The sequence below is a fragment of the Pituophis catenifer genome, unplaced genomic scaffold (assembly GCF_029215685.1).
Source record: "Pituophis catenifer annectens isolate HBS135680 unplaced genomic scaffold, rPitCat1.0.hap2 SCAF_2, whole genome shotgun sequence".
NCBI lineage: Eukaryota > Metazoa > Chordata > Lepidosauria > Squamata > Colubridae > Pituophis > Pituophis catenifer.
In genome coordinates, this window is record NW_027256882.1 from 258,445,872 (window position 1) to 258,462,237 (window position 16,366).

Consider the following 16,366-nt stretch of genomic DNA (forward strand, 5'->3'; position numbering starts at 1 on the left):
TTTGGATTTAATGACCATGTGCAGCCAACAGTCCATATAAACTGCTGCCCTCAAATATCTGTCTTTAATGTGATTGCCCTCAAATACCTGATTCTTAATGTAACTGTAAAGTACATATTTGCTAATTAATTAATCACTGGTTTGGAAAATCTGCATTTAACAGTTTTGATCAACCTTTGGGTGACTTTTACCTTGAATTCTAGTGACCCATAAATTCAGCTAGAAATTATTTAATACTGAAAAAAGGTTTATATTTATATTATTAAAGGAAGTAAATAACTTTTCTACAAGATTGGTGACTTAACACTTAAAAATAATAAAAAGAAATCTGAACTTATATTCTCTGTAATATATGCAAACTTAAGAAAAAAATAATAAAATAATTTGAAAAGGTTATTTCTAGAACCTGTGTCAGACAAAATTGCATAGCAAAGTTTTGCTTTTACAGTTATTTCCCAGTTACTGTACAAAGTAGGCTACACTGTGTTATTTGCTATATCGTTACTATAGCTTGTAATACAAAGTATTACAGTCTAAGCAGACTGTGTTCTGGTTTTGAATAATGAATAGCATTCAGAGGACCAGTGCAAAAATACAATAAAATAGAAGGAATGCACACACACACAAATACACACATTATATAATAAAATATATAACAAAATGATTTTATAAGAAAATTCAGTTTAGAACACAATTCTCTGTGCATGCTATGCATTTTCTGTAATGGAAGATAAGAGAAAACCTTTCTAACCATATTGTATAAACTCTAAACAGAATTTTGAATTATTGGTAAATCAGAAAGGCTTATTATTATGCTTAGTCACAGAATCAATCTGATGTTTAGATTAGAGTTGGCATTTTTGTCCTATTTATTTGTTAGCATTATGTTTGCTTTGCAATGAAAGTTCAAGCTTACTCATATTCTGGAAAATAGCACACAAAACACTATCTCGAATTTTTTTTTTCTTGTTGGATCTGTTTATATCTTCCATCCTCAAAACTATAGTATCATGATTCTATGGCTTCAGTTTTGAAAGTTCTTATTTTGTTTTGTTTTTTCCTTTCTTTTCAATGCCCCCTCCCCAATTCCCTACACAGAATGCTCTGGACCATTGGGAATAGAAGGAGGAATCATTTCTAACCAACAGATTACTGCATCATCCACCCATCGGGCTCTTTTTGGGCTCCAGAAATGGTATCCCTACTATGCACGACTTAACAAGAAAGGTCTTATAAATGCTTGGACTGCAGCAGAAAATGACAGATGGCCATGGATTCAGGTAACAGAAGGAGTTGAATGCGTGAAAAACTATTAGCCTCTATTGATAATATTGTTTAGTAACCAGTGCAATTTTCATAGAGGTGCAGACATGCATTGAGATGTTTTTGAAGTAGTTTATTTTACCCAAAGTCAAATTTCATTCGTTCTTTTCAAGATATAACTATATATAGATTTTTTTTTACTATGCATTATATTTCTTTTTCTTTCTACATTGTTGCTTATTTGGCAAAAGATTCAGTTTATCTGTAATATTTCTTTTGTAATAAGTATAGTTTCCTTTATAAACTTTCAGGTACATGATATACACCAAGTAAATATGTAATTTATTTTTCTGCTTTCTCCTAATGAGATGGATATTGAAGCTACCATTCTAATGTGTATTGCCAGGATGTAATTAGTTGGAACTACAAGCTTGTAATCGGCTTGTGATTTAATGGGTCACTAGTCATGGCATTATAAGCAAATTAAAAGGAAGCTCACTCATATCTAAGTTTAAAGTAGTCTGTATAGATTTAGAAATAAATAAAATATTTTCCATGTTCAGCACTTACTGCTTCATTAGAAGCACTGAGACATGTTGCTTTAACACAGATGTGAAATAATTTTATATTATCTTATTTTAATATCTACTATTGAGATACGATCATATTTCTCATTCAGTTTTTGTATTAAATTTTGCTGTTTATCTCCTCAATAGTACTCTTACCTGCCCTTTTTTCATTATTCCTTATCTAATATGACCTTTAGCTTTTTACAAAGACATTTACAAAGATAAGGATGTAACAAATGGAATATCTCTGCAAACTATGTAATATCAATATGCTTAAGATTTTTGATTTATATTTTAAAACTTCCTAAGTTATTTTCCTAACCCAAACCTTGGAGGTAAAAGGACCACAAAGGGATGGAAACATTTACTTTTCTTGGACACGGATTACCCATTTCCTTTGTACAGTATATTGTTTCAACCATAATCTACTTAATACAAATGCAGTCAAGAAACTGATGATACCTATATACACAACTGCTCCAAGTGGGGGTGATGAAGAACAACTAGTTGACCCAGATTTCCAACTGGAAGACACTTTACTTTGTTCTTCCCTTATAAGCAGGGAAATGAGTCACCGGTAAAGTCAGAGGTGGGTTTCAGCAGGTTTTGACCAGTTCTGGAAAACCGGTAGTGGAAATTTTGAGTAGTTTGGAGAACTGGTAGCAGAAATTTTGAGTAGTTCGAAGAACCAGTAAATACCACCTCTGACTGGCCCTGCCCCCATCTTTTTTCTGCTTCATGAGCCCCAGCTGATCGGGAGGAAAAGAGATTTTGGAGTATCCTTCCCCTGGAGTGGGAAGGAAATGGAGATTTTACAGTATCCTTCCCCTGCCAAGCCCACCAAGCCACACCCACAGAATCTGTAGTAAAAATTTTGAAACCCACCACTGGGTAGATTCTAACAATATAAGCAGGAATGCCAGTATTATCAAAGAAGAAAATGGTTTGGGCACAGCTTTGGGAGCAGAGGAATTAACTATTGAGTTAATTCACAAATTTTTGTGAAATAACTCAATAGTTCTGAGCAACTTCCTTAGTTTCTAGATAATATATAGAATTTCTCACTGTTTTGGTATATTTTGACTTGTTCAAAAACTGAATAAAATTCTCTGGTAACTTTGAGCCAAAGCTTCTGACATTCTACACCTTCTGACAATTCTATACTTCTATACAAAAATAGTTTGCTTTATCATGTTAAAAAGTTGGGTTTTTATAATAAGTGAGCTTTATATTTGAAGTCTTAATGATTTAAAAAAGAAGAAAGTAAAACAGAACCTTAAAGTTATCTAATTAGTTAACATCTGGATCACAAATAAAATGGTCACACAGATCAACTAGTCATAATTTTCCACATTATGGTGAGATGAATCATTCTTTTATTACACAGTAGATTAACAATGCAGTTAATTTGAATTCTAGTGGTCTTTTTTAAACTCATATCTATCTGATCACTTATTTACAATGTTTATATACCATTTTCCAGTACAATTATCAAGGATAACAGTTAAAAGCAGCGGTGACATTTTTAAAAAGTGTAGAAAATAGCATCTCCTATTGAAATACCCAATATTATGGCAACAATCAAAACCCAAGAGTTCTTTTAAGCAATGCTATTTTAACGTATTTCTAAAGCAAATCAAGGTAGACACCACTCAGCCAGGAGATGACTATTCTAGGTAACGGGACACAATATCTCTGAAATTGTTTTTAAAAGTGTTCGAAGCCAATACATCTGCCAATATAATATTTTAGGGGCTCTCTCAATGGATGTCAATAGATTATTGCAGCTTCTCAGAAATATCTAAGGCAAAATTTATAAATTACTTTCATAATATAATGCCAATATATGAGTGAAGTGAGGGTGACTTCCCCGCCGCCTTGAAAGAGGCGGTGGTGAGGCCTCTCTTCAAGAAGCCTTCCCTGGACCCGGCAGTGTTGGCTAATTATCGTCCCGTCTCCAACCTTCGTTTTGTTGCGAAGGTTGTTGAGAGTGTGGTTGCGCGACAGCTCCCCCAGTACCTGGATGAAACGACGTATCTGGATCCATTCCAGTTGGGCTTCAGGCCTGGGTACAGCACGGAAACGGCATTGGTCGCATTGCTTGATGATCTCTGGAGGGCTCGGGACAGGGGTTGCTCCTCTGTCTGGTCCTATTAGACCTCTCAGTGGCTTTTGATACCATCGACCATGGAATCATGCTGCACTGGTTGGAAGAGTTAGGTGTGGGGGGCACTGTATTACAGTGGTTCTCCTCCTTTCTCTCTGACTGGTTGCAGTCTGTGTTGCAGAGGGGCAGAGGTCGACCCCGAGGCCCCTCATATGTGGGGTGCCACAAGGGTCGGTCCTCTCGCCCCTTTTATTCAATATTTATGTAAAGCCGCTGGGCGAGATCATCCGTGGTTTCGGGATGAAGTACCACCAGTACGCTGATGACACACAGCTGTACATCTCCACCCCGAACCACTCAACGATGCCCTTGAAGTGATGTCCCGGTGTCTGGAGGCCGTGCGGATCTGGATGGGGAGGAACAGGCTCAGGCTCAACCCATCCAAGACTGAGTGGCTATGGTTTCCGACGTCCCAATATAGTCAGTTGATGCCATCACTGACTATTGGTGGTGAATCATGGCCCCCACGGAGAGGGTTCACAACTTGGGTGTCCTCCTGGATACACGGCTGTCTTTAGAAGAGCACTTGACGGCCGTGACCGGGAGGATTTTTCATCAGGTTCGCCTGATTCGCCAGTTGCGTCCCTTTCTGCATCGGGACTTCCTACACACAGTCACTCATGCCCTTGTCACTTTTCGCCTGGACTACTGCAACACTCTCTACATGGGGCTCCCTTTGAGGAGCACCCGGAGGCTCCAAGTGGCACAGGTGCAGCCACACGGGTGGTTATGGGAGCAACATGGCGCTCCCGTGTGACACCTCTCCTGAGCGAACTGCACTGGCTCCTGGTGGTCTTCCGGGTGCGCTTCAAGGTTTTGGTCACCACCTTTAGAGAGCTCCATGGCTTAGGACCTGGTTATTTACAGGACCGCCTACTATCACAAGCAGCCTCCCACCGGCCGGTACGCTCTCATAGAGAGGGGCTCCTCCAGGTAAGGTCAGCTAAACAATGTTGACTGGCGGCCCCCAGGGGGAGGGCCTTCTCTGTGGGGGCACCCACTATCTGGAATGAGTTCACCCCAGAGATACGGAGGATCCGAGATCTACGCACTTTCCACCGTGCTCTTAAGATTCTCCTATTCCAGCAAGCCGGCCTGGCCTAATTTTCTCCCCTGTTTTAAAATTCTTTTAAATCGAAATTTTAATCTGTTTTAAATTATTGGGAGTTTTTAATTGTCTCAGGCTAAATTATTTAATCTGATTTTAATTATGTCTTTTAACTTTTGTATTTATGTATTTTATTTTGTGCCTGTTCACCGCCCTGAGTCCTTCGGGAGTAGGGCGGTATATAAATCTAATAAAACAAACAAACAAAACAAACAATATAACAATGGGCTGAATTACCCTTACTAAGGTATCCCAATCAGGATGGGATAACAATCTGCACACTATCTAAAATTGGCCATGATTTTTACTATGATCTCTAAACATCTAGCAGCATACTCCAAGTTCCAAATTTGCTACTTCAGGAAGATTGCTGTTCTGTTTAGAACCATATGTAATGATCAGTGAAAAAAAATATTCTCTTTTGGCAAATTTCAGTGAAGTACTTCACTGAGCACCACATTCACCAAAGTCAACGCATGTCAAATATGGAAAAGACAAAATTAGAAGGAAGAACCAGCATATACAACCCCAAATATTTGGAGACAAACGGAAGATTGAACTTTCTGATCTAAAATCAAATTTCATTATTTTAATAATTTCTATTAAGAGCTTTTTCTTAGATAAGATACAGGTATAAAAATTTAGAAAAAATAAAAACAGAAGCAAATAATACAGTTAAAGACAAAAGGCAATTAAGCAATTTCTGTCCTTCTTTACAAAAGTTACAAATCAAATTTATTATCCCTTCTCCCTCTTTAATAGCACTTAAACTTTATACCACTTCATGGTGCTTTGCAGCACTCGTTCAGCAGTTTACAGAGTCAGCATATGGCACCCAACAAACCTCTTATTCAATTCTTTTTCAGTCATCAAATCCAAAAATCACCATTTCATTTTTTTGCCCACTGTTAGCAAAAAGTCCACAAAGTTTTTTATAAAAGTATGTATTGTTTTCTCCCTGACCAAACAGGCCAGTTTTGCCATCTCTGCTAATTCTGCTATTTTCACAGTCCTCCATTGTGGATATTTCAATATTTTTCCATATTTGTGCATACAATCTTTCTGCACTTATCATATCAAAACAATATTGTGAAAGTGTTTTCTAACTGGCTATCCATAAGTCCCAATAAAAAAAAAGTTTTGGTTCCATCTCAATGTTATCCTTTAAAATTCTTTGTATCATTATATATATTTGTTTCCTTTTTTTTTCTTTGTTTCCTTTTTATTTCACTTTTTCACAAGTCTTTTATGCGTGGTAAAATGTCTTTTCATGTTTTTCACATTTCCAACATTAACAAGTAGTACTTTTATATATCTTAGATAATTACTCTGGTGTTATACCAACAATATCTCATTTTGTAAAAATTATCTTTAAATTATAACACAATATGCATTTTCAGTCTTTTTATCCACATTATCTCCCATTAATTTATTCTATTCTCTCCCAATATTGTAACTAAAATCCATAACCCATTTTATCCTACAGTCTTTTACTGTTCCTCTTCTATTTCAAATCCCAACAAAAGTTTATTCATTTTTTGCAATATTTGCTTGTCAGATGTACACAATTCATTTTCAAATTCTGTGTTATGTTGTTCAATTTCCATTATATTTTATGTATATTATATCTTTCTCTTACAGTTCTGTTAGGTTCTTGGTGCTGTCTAAGCTTGGTTGCTTTCTTGCAGACATTTCATTACTGGGCTAATGAGTATATGTGAGATAGAGTGGGATTTACTGATTGTTTGTATATAGTAGCTTAGCCTACAAGGCTTGGTTGGGGTGTGATTTAGCCATAGGAATAGTACTTAGACTTACAGTATATATTGCAGGGTGGGTTCTAAAAAATTTTACTAGCGGTTCTGTGGGCATGGCTTATTTTGTGGGCATGGTTTGATGGTCATGTGACAACTCTTTAGGATTTAGAAGAGGTACTGGTCTACCAGGCTTTTAACTGCTTGCAGAGCTGTACCGGTCTACCAATTTGTTCTTGGAGCATCCTGGTCTACCCATTTCTTTTTGGAGTGTCCTGGTCTATCCATTTGTTCTTGGAGTGTCCTGGTCTACCCATTTGTTTTTCGAGTGTCCAGGTCTACCCATTTGTTTTTCGAGTGTCCAGGTCTACCCATTTGTTTTTGGAGCACACTGGTCTACCACCCCACTGCCTTTTAACACTGATCAGCTGTAGGGCGGCCCTTTGAAGCCCCACAGCAAGAGTTTAAACATTTTTTTTCTTTTAGCCATCAGCTGGGACTTGGGAGGCAGCAAATACATTGGGGCGGGGCCAAATAAAAGGTAAGAATAACACGGGCGTGGCGGCGGGGCTCACGAACAAAGAGAACCGGTTCGGTGATGTCATATCATCACCGCTACTGGCTCGGCCAAACCGGGAGAAACCAACCACTGATATTCTGCCCCACAGTGCTTTATAGCATTCTCTGGACAGTTTACAATGCCAGCATATTTGCCCCCAACAATCTGGTCCTTATTTTACTGACCTTGGAAGGATAGAAGGCTGAGTCAATCTTGAATCCATTAGAATCAAACTCCAAATGGTGGGCAGAGTTAGCCTGCAGTACTGCACTCTAATCACTGCACCACCAGCACTTCCTCCTTGAAAGTTCCTTTATTAGGGTATTGTTTTCTTCCCTGGTTATTATCTAGTGCTGTTTTCTGATTATCTAGTGTTGGCTCTGAAGAGAATATGTTATTGGTAATTTGTTTCTTTCCTGGGCTTTGATTTTAAATGATATGTAAATGGTGTTTATCTTTACTTGCCATCAGTCATTTGTCCAACTGCCAGGCTTCCAGGAATTCACAGACACTTTTGGATTTGGGTTGATTTAAAACATTAACAGTTTTTCTGTTAAATCTGTGGTTTGGTTTGTCCAATTTTTTTGCAAAATTAAAGAGTTCTTATTATATCTTCTGATTGCAAATTGGGATTCATGAATGCAGTCCAATAATCTTCTACATGACTCCATTTCCTGTCCATTCCCTTTTCAATAGCCATTCCCAAAGGTTTCCCCGCCCCCTCTTAAAAATGAAATCTTTTCCTCAGCTAATCTGAAGATTCAGAATAACATTCCCATTCATGGTCTGCAACCAAACTTTGTATTAGGTATCAGGTCTAATACATTCCTCTTACTGAACAAGTAACTGAGTAAGGTAAAATGAACAGTAGCATGTAATTGAAAATGATTTCTTTCTTCATCTCTCCAATTTCATCTTCCTAATATTTTGACTAGCAGTATAATATAGCAGAAAGTCAAGTGGACAATGAGAATTCTAGGTTTCCTTTTACAAAAATTCTTGGAAAAATTGCTAGTTCTGTGGCTTTAGGTCTTGTGTCAAACTGGTAGGGGAAAAAAGTAATTTTCCAATACAAGGATAAATTGCATTTGGGAGGATTTTATAAAGGCTTTACTGTGTGGAAGCAGGCAAGGAAGGATGTTGAACAAACTTGGTGTGAGCATTTATAACCCCCACCAAAAGATTAATATCCAAGATTGCTTTTGCATAATACCAGTATCTCATCTGAGTGTATTCTGATTTTGCTATACCATAAGATTTTTTTTCTACCTAGCCAGAATAGGAAAAGCTCCATTGAGAGAAAAAGCCAACAAAATAGCAAGATACAAAATAAGCTTCCCTCCTGAAACTACAGATATTGATCTAGAGGTCATAGGTATAAATCTATTGGTCCCTTAGGTTTCACTGTGGGAAAGTATACATTGATCTCATAATTTTGTCCTTCCTTTTTCTTCTGTAAGTTATTATATCTATTCCTTGCTGCTGGTTTGGTTTTGGTTTGTAATAATTTTTATTATTATTATTATTATTATTATTATTATTATTATTATTATTATGTGTGCTTGTGGTTTTGTTTTGTTTGCTTAATTTAGGGAGAGGGAATCAGACTGGCACTGTGATATCTATTACCTATCGTATTGTTTTGGAGAAAGTGATTTTTGCATTTGCTAGAATTCAAGTCAATTGCTAATACTTCCTTACTTCTGATTAAAGCTTATATCCCCAAGGGTATATTGTGCTTAATATAGCAATTGACTGCTTAGCCTAATGATCCCAAGTAAGTTATCTATTGGTTTTCAATGCTAATGGAAAATTACAAATTTAATTTAGAAAGAGGTTTTTAAATATAAGTAGTTCTCACTGTCCAAAGTTAAGACAGATCCCCCATACCAAAGATACTTATGCGGTGATTTTGAGGTTCTGACAGCCACAACTGCTCCCTGATCACATGATTGAGGTTGGGGTACTTAGCAACTGGCACATATTTATGGCCGTTTCAATTTGTGATAGATAGATAGATAGATAGATAGATAGATAGATAGATAGATAGATAGATAGATATTTGCCAGTTTTTGGCATTTATTTTTGGTTTCGGACAAAAACTACATTAGGTATTTAACAACTGACTTGCTTAACAACAGAAATTTTGGACCCAGTTGTGACTGTAAGTCGGTGACTACCTGTATATGGACTTCAACTGCCAAAATTCACCAGCTACCATTTCACACTTATCTAGACATTCCATAGATTTTAGACATGTCATAAGAATTAAATGCACATTTTGCCATTGATCCGCTAGTATTATATGCAAGATTACAGAAAATGTCAAGGGTAGAAATAACAAAAGTAGTTTCAGCTAAAATCTCAAATGCTACTGGTACATACATCTGCACTGTGATATTTTTTCCAAGTAAATGGTGAAGACCAAATTGAAAAGAAGAAGAAAGAAATCCTAATTGCAGTGTCAGATTTTCTCTTGAGACTCATTGAGTTTCATATTCCCTCTGCTTGACTCAGTAAAAGATGTTCCCAAACAAAGTGGTTTCAATTTTTAATGAAATGTATACATCTGCATTTTTACTAAGCAAAGGAAATATATATTTTTGTTTAACATCCATAATTCACTTTGGATAAGGCTCATATATTGCCAAGAGTTTGCTTATGGGATTAGTTTTTTTTTTTCTTTTTTTGTTTCTTCAGCTGAAGTCTTCAGCTTCTTAACATTTCTTTTGACAATACTGTCAGTGTTATAATAAAAAAAATGTATATGTGCAGGAGTTTTCATATTTACATTGCGCAAAAATAAGCCACAGAACACATACAAAAAACAAAAATCAAAATTAAAGACAGATCAGAGGGAATAAAATCACAATGAACTCTACTTGACATTTTACACAGAGTAGTATTATTTTTGTCCCTTTAACTAACATTTGTATTTAATTATTTGTTAACACATCACAATTCTTGTATTATGTATTTATTCAGTATGTATTTATGGTATGCTATATCTGGAAACTCTCAAGGTGCCTTCAAAGAGATTCTCACACAAGTCACATTCAGGACAGAACAAAAGTGTAGAAATGAAATACTGTTTATGCAAAACATGTTTTTCTATCAGCAAATTAATTCACTTCCCTTGTGTAGAAGGGCTTTTGTGGAGAAGATACACAGAAGCCATAAGCAAAACATGAGCTCAGTCCAGAAAACCACGAAAATGTGAGGGAAAAAAGAGCCCATCAAGATTGCCCTTTCTTGACTCTTGTTTAAGAGGAATATAAAATCTTTTTATTATAGACTTTATAAATAATATTCTAGTATTTCTTATAACTTATTATGGGCTTCTATCAGAAAGCCTGACTTCATTTTGTTCAGACTCCCAACAATCCAATTGTTTACCCCAACCATTTTTGAGCCACTGAGCATTCTCTGACTAGTGAGCATACTCAAAACATCATTAGGCTATTACTGTTTTCCCATAGACAAAATATGCAATTTCTAGTCCATAGGAGACATGCAACCAAAACCTCTTTTGTTCTAGTCAAAACAGAAACCCCAGAGCTAGCAATCCTGCAGGTTAGCAACAAAGGCTTAACAACAAATTTCTTGCCAGTGGTATGTAAATTTAAAGTAGGCTTAATGCAGCTTTCAAAAAAATTCAGTTCTGCAACATGCCATAATCCAAGCTACCTCCCACATGAAATGTCATTACATGTTATCACTCCACCTACTGCAGCCTTCCACAGCTATAAAAACATGTATAAAAGCAATACCTCTACACCAGTGTCAGGATTAAAACATTTTCTCTTGGTTCAATCTAAGCTGGAACTGAGGCACACCAGATAATCAGTAGAAAGTAAAAAAAACATAAATGTTTATTTCAGTTGCTTTGAGTGGATCGCTACACCCACACCACCTTTTATAAAGTTCTGCAGTTTAGAAATTTAGCCAGTTATTACCCTCATTGATTTTCAAAACTAGAAAATAACTGTTTTGCCCCAGCTCCGGATTCCCAAGGATATCCAATAGTCCTTATCAAATTTATTAAGTAGTAAGAATAAACCAAAGTCCGGCAAAGGTTGGCAACCAGCCCAGAAAGCAAGATAAGACTTTTCCAAAAATGCTCTGTTGATAATTACAAGTTGTATCTAGCAACAAACTTACTAACGGTGTGTGACTTAAATAGGCTAAGGGAGTGGCCAATTATCCTCAAGCCTTACTCTCAAGGAGACCTCTTCCTCCTGAGTAGCCACTCCTGCCTTTTGGCAGCCCTGCGTGCTCGAGAATTGAGAAGAGGCTCCTCCACTTCGCTCTCTCCACTTGAAGGAGCCTCTGGAGGTTCTGAAGGCTCTGGCTGAGTCTCTGCCTCTGGCACCACATCCTCTTTAGCCTCCTCACTGTCTGACGTGAGCGCTGGCTGCACAGGCTGCTGGCCCGACACCACACCACCCTCCTCATTATCAGGATCAGCCACCATCCGCGCAGGCCGCTGGTGGGCCACAACAATAACAGATAAGGTTTAAGAAAGAAAAAAGATAAAGAAAGAAGACACAGTCGCAAAAAGAAAACAAAACCTAAAGAAAGTAGAAAAAAATTACTTCAGACTTTCTTTGTTACAGATATGAATTTAAAAAATACATCAAACTTTTACAAATGAAGGCAAATGTACATGTCCCAGGATAATGTTGCAGGATCCAATCTGGGCTGGTCATTGGGACCAGACATTTTGTCTTCTGAGCTTTTGGACTCATGCTAGAGACTATTCTGATAGAGAGAAGTTTCAGCACAAATCCAAAAGCTCGGAAAATTAAACTATTGGTCCCAATGACTGATCCAGATTTGGCATCAAATTTTTACTCTAAGGTTAACATTTGTCTACATTAGTTTCTCATAAAAAAATCCAAAAGTGGTTTCAAGTGGAAATAAATTGTTCAGTCTTTAATCAAAGCTGTCGATTTTGCCATTTCCATCAATTCTATCAGCTTTATCATTCATTCTTCCATTGCAGGTATTTGTAGATCCTTCTACCTTTGTACATATTTATTTATTTATTTATTAAATTTGTATACCGCCCTTCTCCTTTTGGACTCAGGGCGGTGAATATAAAAGTACATATAAAAGTCTCACTGCTGATATCATATATAAAAGCAAATTTCCATAAGATGTTTCTCTTTGTTTGACCATGAAACTCAAAAAAAAAAAATCTTTGGTTTCAATTTACATTCACTTTTAAAGTATTCTGGATCAAAATACATACTTTTTTGCATGTACACTGGAGATGAAAAAAAGTGTACCTTCAGTTTGGTTATATTACCAACAAACATTTTTCACAGTTCATTCAAAAAAAAAATGCATCATTTTATAAAAATTATCTTTTAATTTAACCAATCATTATCAATGGAATGGAATGCATTACTTATTACAAACAAAGGTTTACCTATTTTAGAGTGAAGGCAGATACCTCTTTTTATATGGTATTTCTTTATCTAGAGCCAAAGCAGAATTTTTTAAAATGGGTGTTTTTCTATGCATAAAATATATGTTGTCCTTTATATAGGCATGCATTCATTTTGGTACATGATATCTCTATCATTTCTAATGGAAAATGCAGCTCTTTTACAGTGACACTACTGTTGTCTATTTATTAACTATACAATCTTTAAACGTATAAAAAAATTATAACACCAGCAACTTTGTTCGTTTTCTTCTAAAGAATTGCTGTATTGTTAGAAATTTGGACTATGTCCACATTGGTTTGACTATTTCTTGCACATGAATATTGTCATTTTGCATATGTAAGAAATAATATTACATTAGGTTTTTTTTTAAAAAAATTCTGCTGCAGATTTATTGTTTCAAAAAACCTGAAAGTAGATATACAATCATTATCCCATACAGTGAATATGTTTGGAATCATATTTTCTACCTGCATGTAAATGTTGTCTTTTATTAACCATATGGATTAATATAAATTTGTAGCCAGAATAGCCCATAAATTCTATGTTTCCCATTTGGGAAGAGGAGGCTGTTTATAATAGTTAAATCTTGTGCTGTTTCAGATAAAAAATAAAAATAAAGATTTTCTCTGTTCACCAGTTTTAGTCATGTTTTTCCTACCTTGTGCCTAGCATACAAATTAGGGGAAATTAAAATTGTAAATTATATAGCAAAATGATTATTTGAAATTAATTAATTAATGTTTCCTCTTTTGCTAACCATAGCTAGGCTGATCATCAATAATTTGTACATTAAGTGTATTTTAAATTATCGCAGAATTCCATAAAACATGCTACTGAGTATGGGCTTTGCGCTGAGGCTGCTGTCTAAACATGCTAGTCGTTGAATAATTCATATCTGTCCATTAATAGAATTCTTAACAACTACCTTTGGGAGTTAAATAATAACTTAATAAGAAGAAACAAGGCAAGCTAGTTTTCAGTATGTCTAATTCTGTAAACTCTCAGAAGCAAAAAAAAAAAAGGGGGGGGTTTGTTTTCCAATGAAAACCAAAAGAGTTGATTTCCTTGTCTAGAAAAGTGTTGAGACTTTTGAAATATGTTCATTCTTACTTTAACCATCTATGTGATGACCCAATTCTACTTATTATTTCTTGCACTAAAGACAAAATAGGCTTTACACAAAGATGAATTCCATCTGTATTAGAGAAGTATCTAGCAAGTTCAGTGGGTACTAAAATAATATAAAATCATGGACACAAAAAGTATATCTGGTATTTTCTTCTTTGTTTATCCCTTTCATTTTCTCTTTCTCTCTTTTTTTTCCAGACAGGAAATTTATCTTTAATAAAATAGTGAAAATGTTGGCATTTAGTTCAGAGATTCAAAGAGATCTTTAAAATCCTTTCCCTTTTAGTTAAAAACACTATTCTTTCTGGTTAAATTCTATCAATGATAGTTGATCTGGGCCTGGTGGCTCAGCAGACTGATAGCATTGTGATTAACACCAGCTGTCTGCAATTACTGTAAGTTTGAATCTCGCCAGGCTCAAGGATGACTCAGCCTTCCATCCTTTCTAAGGTAGGTAAATTGAGAACCCAGTTTGTGGGGGCAATAAGCTGACTTTGTATAAATATACAAAAGTATGAAGGCTATTGCTTAACGCATTGTAAGCCGCCCTGAGTCTCCGGAAAAGGGTGGCATATAAATCAAATTTAAAAAAAAAAAGATTAGTTTTATAATATTTGCAACTTTATCCTCCTCCTCCTCCTCACCTTCATCATCACCACCATCATCATCAGAGTTGAAAAAGACCTTGAAGGTCTTCTAGTCCAACCCCCTGCTCAAGCAGGAGATCCTATACCATTCCAGACAAGTGGCTGTCCAGTCTCCTCTTAAAAACCTCCAGTGATGAAGCACTCAAAACCCTTGAAAGTAAGCCATTCCACTGGTTGACTGTTCTCACTGTCAGGAAATTTCTCCTTAGTTCTAATTTGCTTCTCTCTTTCGTTAGTTTTCATTCATTATTTCTTGTTTTGCCTTCTGATGCTTTGGAAAATAAGTTGACCTCATCTTCTTTGTAACAGCCCCTCAAATATTGGAACACTGCTTCCCTGTCCACTCACTGATATTATATTTTGTATCAATTCCTTTTTTATTCTTCTTCTTTGTTTGTTTGTTTGTTTGTTTGTTTGTTCTATCTTTAAAAAAAATTGTCTAGCTGTACAATGTAGAATCATTTTCATATTTGATTTTGTAAGCCAGCCACAGTCACTGTGGATGCAGGAAATTACAGACCCATCAGACTGACATCAATACCTGGTAAGATCCTGGAAAAGATAATCAAGCAATAAATCTGCAAGTACCTAGAGATGTTATTTCTTTAATTTATTTTTTAAACAAATTTATATGGCCACCCAGCTCAACCCAATTTCCTGACAGTAAGAACAATCAACCAGTGGAATGGCATCTACTGTACATGGAGAGAAGTATGCAGGACGGTACCCCAAGGCTCTGTATTAGGCCCAGTACTTTTTAATGTTTTCATTTATGATTTACATGAAGGGATAGATGGGAAACTCATCAAATTTGCAGATGACACTAAGCTGGTAGGAATAGCCAACAATCCAGAAGATAGTCTTAGGATTCTGAAGGATCTTTACAGACTTGAACATTGGGCCCTATCTAACAAAATGAAATTCAGTGATGAAAAAAGTAACTTTGGCAACTGCAGCATTTAGCTGCAGTTGCCAAAAAAGCCAATGCAGTCCTAGGCTGCATTAACAGAGAGGTAGACTCAAGATCACATGAAGTTTAATACCGCTTTATAACACCTTGGTAAGACCACATTAGGAATACTGCATCCAGTTTTGGTCACCACAATGTAAAAAGTTGTTGACACTCTAGAAAGAGTACAGAGAAGAGCAACAAACATGATTAGGCTAAAAGATATGAAGAACAGTTACAGGAATTGGGTATGTCTAGTTTAATGAAAAGAAAGACAAGGGGTAACATGATAGCAGTGTTCCAATATCTAAGGGGCTGCCACAAGGAAGAGGGGGTCAATCTATTCTCCAAACAACCTGAAGGTAGAACAAAAACCAATGGATGGAAATTAATCAAGAAAGAAGCAACCTAGAATTAAGGTGACATTTTCTGACAATTAGAACAATTAATTAGTGGAACGACTTGCTTCCAGAAGTTGTGGTTGCTCCAGCACTGGAAGTTTTAAGAAGAGATTGGATGGAAGGGATTTGTCTGAAATGATATAGGATTTCTTGCCTGAGCAGGGGGTTGGACTGGAAGACCTCAAAGGTCCCTTTCAACTCTGTTGTTGTTGTTGTTGATTATCCTTTTCTTTAATAGTGATAGACTATAGTGATAGAATATAACTATAGTAGTCATTGATCTATTTTCCATGACTGTAAAAGTTAGAAAGATATTTGTCTCCTGCACACACATGCAGCACATGTACAAGCAAATGAACTCTTTA

General features: G+C 36.1%; 1 protein-coding gene across 1 annotated transcript in view; it reads left to right on the plus strand.

The window, feature by feature from the left end:
• The window catches only part of EDIL3 (EGF like repeats and discoidin domains 3), a 248,707-nt gene that overhangs the window by 168,015 nt on the left and 64,326 nt on the right, over window positions 1-16,366 (plus strand). The window contains exon 5 of the mRNA XM_070935775.1: window positions 1,099-1,280. Coding sequence (XP_070791876.1) covers window positions 1,099-1,280 — 182 coding nt within the window. The remainder of the gene's footprint in view (window positions 1-1,098; window positions 1,281-16,366) is intronic.